Source organism: Gadus morhua, chromosome 17 (assembly GCF_902167405.1).
Source record: "Gadus morhua chromosome 17, gadMor3.0, whole genome shotgun sequence".
In the NCBI taxonomy this organism is placed as follows: domain Eukaryota; kingdom Metazoa; phylum Chordata; class Actinopteri; order Gadiformes; family Gadidae; genus Gadus; species Gadus morhua.
The window spans coordinates 8,601,308-8,608,807 of record NC_044064.1 but is presented as its reverse complement, the minus strand read 5'-3'; the positions used below and the strand labels follow the sequence as shown (position 1 = coordinate 8,608,807).

Genomic DNA, 7,500 nt, shown 5'->3' with positions numbered 1-7,500 from the left:
TGAGGCATGTCACATAGAGGTAACCTGTGGCAACCGAGAGAGTTGGCAAATTAAGCTAGCACGAAATGTGTTACCAATAATACCTTGACACCGGGGGGATTTTACTTAAAAGGATTTTGCTGACGACTTACAACCATTCATTCACACATTCACACACCAACGGCGGAGTCAACCACGCAGGCGACAGCCAGCTCATTAGGAGCAGTTACTGCGAGCCACTTGCTCAGGGACTACTCGACACTCGGGCCGGGCAACGAACTAGCAACCTTCCGGTCCCCAGCCCCGCGTGGCTCTACCAAGGTAGCGAGGTATGAATTGATCTTTGAAGACAGGAACAAAGAATTGACAAACTTTGTTGCAGAGGGGGTTTCATTATGGGGGCCAACAGGAAGTGGCCCTGAAGTGCATCCACTTTTTGAGTAGCCAAGTGGCGTGCAGCGGTATAAAGGACTGCAAATCATTCTGAGCTAAAAGGGATGGCTGCAATAAAAACTGTTCAATAATAATGAGCGGCGCTGACTGATAAGAAATATGGGAAGTCGTCGTCAGTCGTTTGAGTTCAGACCCGAGACGATCAATTCAACAGGATACAATCTGGGCCTTCGAGACGGCGATGTGAATACAGTTTACTTGCCTTGAATAGGAGACAGGTGGCCATTATCAGCAACTCAACGCCGAGATGGCTGTCCATTGATATTAGCCGTTAGCGGTAATCGGGCGCTAAGCTAAACAAACGGCACATTGAACTCCAGCTGGCAGCTGCGCGGCGACATTAGCCGCCAAACCTACATCGCGATGCCTCATCCCAAAGAGTCCCAGGGGTGTCGGGGTGCCACACACACACACACACACACACACACACACGCATTCACACACACACACAAAAAAATGAAATGAATACATTTCAGTTTCCGGTTCTTATACGCCTCCCGTGATAGCCGGTGCTCATTTTAGCCAGTGTGGTTGACAGCTAGCCACTGTGAGCGCGGGCGGTGCTAATTTATTGAGATGCCCGTGCATTTAATCAAAGCAACATACGGCGGAGAATTCATTAAAAACCTATTAGAAGGGGCTAAGCACTCTATTCCGGCTTGTGACACATGCACTTCTTCATGCAGTCGCTATCTCCCTCTACACACAAACTGCATACGCAAACGCACACACACACACACACACACACAGAGGCTGTGGCTCACAAAACAAAGTGGTCCGACAGAAATGCACTTGCAAACACACACGCGCAACCTCTGCGTTAACAATGTGGAACAACAACCGAAAACAAAAATACCCACACGAGTGAAAAACACACACGCTCACAACCTCTGGGATAACAAGGTGGTATGATGGAAGCACACACACACATACACACGCACACACGTCCTCTAGCTTTACAAACAGGATATTATGGCAGGGAAAATGGTAAGTACCCTAAACAGTGTCAGGTGAAATAAAGCCCCACCAGGACTAGGGATGTGGATTTGAATCATTGATTTAAGTGTTATGAATCCTAATCATACAAAGGCCTGCCGTCACTGTTTACTGTATTTCCATATTGTTTTAAACACTGACCGCAGCCAGGGGGACACGTGTGGCAAGCTAGAATAAATGAACTCTGATACTTTATCGTGATGAAGAGTGCCCTTGCCACACAGTTTGCTCCATGCCTTACAGTGAGTCCAAAGATCCACAAGGGGTCAATGGAAAATACTGGGAAGAAAATAATTCCGGTCCACTCATTCACGTCCCTGCAAAGCAGGGTCCCAGGTCTGTGTGTTTGAGTTCTATAGACCCTTGTGGGTGTGTGTGTGTTCGTGTGTTTGTGGATGATGGCTTGTTTCAGCACCTCTGATTGGACTCTGGGGGTGGGTGAGACTGAACCCCTGCTGCACATTGAGTCATCAGTGTGCACAGGTAAACCAGCCGTCTCCACACACACGCAGGGAGAGTTCCTCTAGATGGCAACATGGAGCAATAGGCCATGTGTCATTGTCCACAAACCTTTACAATAAACCGGTCTTTCAACCCCACCGCCCTGCATGCTTTTGTCTGCAGGAGCCCAATAGAGGTTCCCTAGGTGGAGTGTGTCAACCACCTAGGGTGGAGTGTAGCATGGAACTAGCCACAACCTAGGAGGCCAACATGAATAGTACAACAACTATACCAAGTAGGTCATCTCGCTGTGTTGGGGGCCAGGAAGCAAGTATTGTCTGTTGTAGATATGGATATATACTCCATGCGTTTGATAAAACAAAATGGGAGAACTAGGCAGAAGAGGCTATTGATCTTGTAACTCTCTTTGCAAACTGGCTGGGAGAGTTATAGCCGGCTATTGTCAGAGATATTCCCAGGGATACTATCAAAAGGATGTTGTTGAAGCTTTACAAAGACTTTCAGATATGAGACGTAGGTTTATCCTGCAATGCAAGTGCAGATTGCTGTTAGGATGTAACCACTTACAATGCCATAGCTCAATAGAACTGGAAATAAAGTGCATGCTCCGTCACAGATAAAGCAAAGACTGAAATAGTCGGACTGTCTACTTGACCGGGGTCCAGCAACTTAACCCAATTAACATCAAACGATGATAACATTATCGTTAACGAACAGAAAAGGGATCTATAGAGTTAATTTAATATCCTCTTCAATGATATAGTCACGATGCCTCTCACACAGACGCACACAAACGTTATTTCAAACATACACACACATTTAACAGAAAGCTGCCGCTCTTAGAACTCCCCTACACATTTGACAAAAAAACAGTATTTTGTGAGGACATTCTCTCCCTTCCAGAACGTCCGCGTATGACTGAGTGAATGGGTAAGTGGGTCAGATCAGAGGGGCATACAGCAAGCAGATTGTCTTGGCACGCTTGGACGCTGCCGCCATACGCGCCACGACAAGGTCACTTCCTGTTGGCTCCTGCCCTTCAACATACCTCACTGCGCTGTGTGAGTCTGCAGGGGAATTATGGGTAAGGAGACCCAAAGAGAGAGGCTCCCCGGTAATGGATCAGAACGCACGCACGCACACACACACACACACAGGCACACGCACACACACACACACACACACACACACACACACACACACACACGTTCTTTCCTTCTGTCCTTCCCTGCTGTTTGGGTTAGAGAGAAATCACACACACCCAAACGAGTGCAACACACTCCTATTGAGTGCAACACACCCTGCGTTGCACTCAATAGGAGTCCGTAAAGAAATGTAGGGTTGATTTGATGTTGTTCTGTAATTGGTAATGAGAGAACCATCTATTCCCCGCTTTTTTAACACTGCAGTATGTCTTGGGCCAGGCAGTCAATGACGTTCTTCAAGAAGCTGGTGGGTTAAGCATCAGGGCAGCCTGCGGATGGGTTGAGATGGGTTTCTGTTTCCACAACAGCTTTGTAGTCTATGGCATTAAATCGTGTCATATTAGCCAAATTACCTATAAATAAACGTGGTGGTGATCCAACATTTAAGGTTTAAACTGAAACATTGATGGCTCGTCTAATACCTTCAATTTGTCAATGAAAAATAACTCGCATTTATCGGTGATGGGGAGCTCAGGGGGTCTTTATGTTGAGGGGTTTGTCATCCCATCAATGCAAATAGGGTCCGAGCATTATTAATGTTACTGTTAGTGGTGTTGGAGAGGAAGGATTCTCTGGCACTTTTTAATGCTTAACTGCAGAGATAGAGTCTCTCTTTATAGACGTCATCATGACCTTGAAGTTTTGTCAGTCAGTTGCGCTCAGCCTTACGGCTTTCTCTTTTGTCGACTGCTACAGATTCAGCATTTATCCAGGGTGCTTTATGCTTAACAGAAAATATCTTAACCTTAACAGGAGCAACAACATCAATTTTGGAATTAAAGTTATCTACCAGATCATCAGCAGAACATGTGGTAAGGGATGGTAGCACTCACTCACTCACTCACTCACTCACTCACTCACACACACACACACACACACACACATACACACACACACACACACACACACACACACACACACACACACACACACACACACACACACACACACACACACACACACACACACACACCAAACACACACACACACACACAGAGCTGTGCTGTCTATCTCATATGGATTTGAATTATCAGAGAGACCCTCACTGGCCAGCTGTGAGGAAAATTCCCAGTAAAATGTACTGAGGAGTGATTTCCATCTCTACTCGCACCTCTGTGGTCGCTTCCTAATCAAGGGGATCCAGATGGTGGAGCCAAAAAAACTGAGAGGAGGGAAGGAGGTGGGGGCACTTCAAGTATCCCCCCAAAAGGTTTCCACTCCTGGTTATTGCACTCAGCCTTAAACACAGTACCTCAAGCCTGTTACAGCAGGTGTGCCATTTTATCATTGTTGTTAGAAAGGTAGTAGCTCTTGGTTCTTTTTTTGTGTTTTCTACTTTGTATTATTATTGTCCATAATACTGTATCCATATATTTGTCATTTTTAACGTTCGATTTTTACTTAATTAATATAATAATAATAATTATCATTATCCGTCTTTTTAGATTGTTGTTTTCTTTTGAAGAATTGCTTCTGTAACGGCCAAATTTCGTGTGAATGAATAAAGTTCCCAACTATCCAACCATCCATCCATCCATCACCAGCCCACTGTGAGCCCCTAAACCAGGCCAGAGGAGTACTGGCCTAGGGGCGGCAGTAGCTCAGGACGTAGAGCGGGTTGATTGGTAACTGGAAGGTTGCTAGTTCGATTCCGGCTCCCCCTGGCTGGGTGCCGAGGTGTCCCTGAGCAGGAAGCCTCACCGCTCCTGGCGAGCTATCTGTCGCGCTGCGTGGTTGACTCTGCCGTCGGTGTGTGAATGTGTGAATAAAAGCGTCAGCAATCCCCTAAATGTAAATGTAGTCCATTACCTCCACTGGAGTCCTGCATCTCCATGTGCACGAGGTCTGGGTCCACGTCCACCCCCGACACAGACCTGCAACAGAACACCATTCATTCAGAACTCAGGCTCCCAGGTTATGGGACTAATGCGTATGTACGTGGGTTTTATAGTTCATTAATGACCAGCAACCTCGGTCAATCAAATGAACATACAACCCTCAGTCTCTCACACAAAGCCACATCAAAACACGCATGCATTATAATATTGCAAAAAAACTGTCTTGGTAACTTATAGCCTGTGAATTACAACCAGAACACTTTTATATTTATTATGTGGTGCCAAACATAACATGATTGATAGACTCAATGACCTCCAAAGATCTCCATCGCCCTTTATATTAAAAGCGAGCGTGTGCTTTCGCCCCATGAACGTGAACCAATCAGCCTCTTAGTTTCGGTTTAGCGAAGAGGTCAGAGGTCAAGAGTTGGGTGGAGTATGGAGAAGACTCCATTTGCTCCATTAAAGGGCGGAACGGAGAGTTTAAACCTTGTTACAGTCCACCATAAATCCTCCTTTATGAGCAATTAGCGGAGGAGGAGGGAGGGAGGGGGGGGGGGGGCAGGAGTGTGTGAGGTGTGTGGCAGAGAGAGTAAGGAGAAAGTGAGGGAGCGAAGGAGTGAGGGAGGGAGGAAGCGAGGAAAGGAGTGAGTGAGGGAAGGAGGGAGGGTGTAAGGGGAAAGAGAGGGAGAGGGAGGAAAGGATTCAGAGAGTGAGGCAGGAGAGAGGGGGTACCCCTCTTGTTTGTCCAGAAGTCGATTTCATTCCTCTCTCCTTTTGGAATTTTATTGCTGCCCCGTTCAAGCGCTCGGTTCGGCGAGCTGTCAGCGCGTCTCGATTTTATTGCCTGTTTGCAAAATATTCTCCCAACAACAGCCGACTGTCCGGCGCCCGCTCAATTTCATTCCCGCACTCGATTGTATTTTTTCCTCGGTGCGATTTCAATTCAATATATGACAAATGAGTTGAATCAAATAGGCTTCTGGATGTAGAGAGGCCCGCTGGAAAGAAAAAATATAACAAGCAGGAGGACAAAGACAACACCGGTGTAAACTTTGTATTGTTCCTGACGAGGCGGCGGGAAAAAAAACACACAAACTGGATTGTTATGTTGTAATATGATTTAAAGTAAGCAGCTGTCTTTTTAGATCGTGTAAGGGAGGGAAATCTATGGCTAGACAACCTCTCTGAACACAATTCATCCAGAAATACACCCATGCACGCACACCACACATTAACACACACATACACACATTATGGAGTACACCATAAATGTATTCTCTTGTTAAATTGTGAGTGAAGGAATCACTTCATGAATGAGTGGATGTATCTGGTGTGGTAACTAGGATATTTCCAACGAAACACACTATAAACAACGCCATTGGATGCTTGACTCAAAGTGACAGAGATGGAACTGACCAGAAGATCTTGTCCTTGGTGACTCTCTCCTGCAGGAGAATCCACTTGCGTCCCAGGTCGGTGGAGACGTAGAGCTATAGAGAACGAAACCCACGCACACACACACACACACACACACACACACACACACACACACACACACACACACACACACACACACACACACACACACACACACACACACACACACACACACGCGCACACACACACACACACACACACACACACACACACACACACACACACACACACACACACAAACAGAAATGGATCAAGTACATTGCAGTGCAACAAGTGAATCACGGTTTGTTTTGTTGGACACAAAGGCTACCAGAGATATCAGAGATTTTGCCAGACCTCTGTCCAAAGTTTGAGAGACCCATCTGTAAGAGATTATAAAAACGCATGCTGGGAACTTGAGTAAAATTTAAGTTACATTTTACCCCATTGAGTAAAATGAATAACGGACAAATGTGTGTTTCTTTCAGGTATACAGTGTGCTCAGTTGTTTACTATGTCAACAAAAGCAACACTCTCCTTTGAAACACCCTGTTCACAGAAAGTTTCACTGTTTTAAAACGGTATGAGCCATAATTTCCCCAGAAACAACGGCGATCGATGATATTTAAAGACAGACCAGCGTTTCACCTTAATAAAAACCATTGAATTTCACGCTTCACAAAATGTAAGTCCTGGCTCGATAAATTGTTAATCATAGGAGAGTAGATGATGCATAGGTGTTTGAATATTTCTCTAAGGGGTATGGAATTGTCAGTACAATTTGTGTGGGTGTGTCCGTGTGCGTCTGGCACACACACACGTGCCTTTTTGAAGTATTGATTGCACTCCCATGATGAGAATTGATCAATGGAAAAACAAGCTGGAATACTTTAGCCCAAACAGCAAATTCTTCCACATGAACACATCCCCCCTCCCCACACACACACACACACACACACACAAACACACACACATACTGAGCTTGCATTAATCCCCTCCAACTAGTTTCCTAACAAAAAGAAAGCATTTTCTTTCAGGTTACGGAGCATATATCTATCCATTCATGGCATTTTTGGATCAAAATACCGGAGGGCCCCATCCACAGGCTACCCTTTCTGGTGCTCTGGGGTCCTTAACCCTCCTCCAAC

The 7,500-nt window shown here is 45.7% G+C and overlaps 1 protein-coding gene across 6 annotated transcripts in view; it reads right to left on the bottom strand.

Moving 5' to 3' along the window:
* The window catches only part of sorcs2 (sortilin-related VPS10 domain containing receptor 2), a 161,472-nt gene that overhangs the window by 31,894 nt on the left and 122,078 nt on the right, over nt 1–7,500 (bottom strand). For all 6 annotated transcript variants that reach the window (XM_030338710.1, XM_030338711.1, XM_030338712.1 and 3 more), the window contains exons 5-7: nt 6,353–6,426; nt 4,905–4,969; nt 1–24 (exon numbers count right to left, since the gene is read on the bottom strand). The exon at nt 1–24 is cut by the window's left edge and continues 95 nt beyond it. In XM_030338710.1, coding sequence (XP_030194570.1) covers nt 1–24; nt 4,905–4,969; nt 6,353–6,426 — 163 coding nt within the window. The remainder of the gene's footprint in view (nt 25–4,904; nt 4,970–6,352; nt 6,427–7,500) is intronic.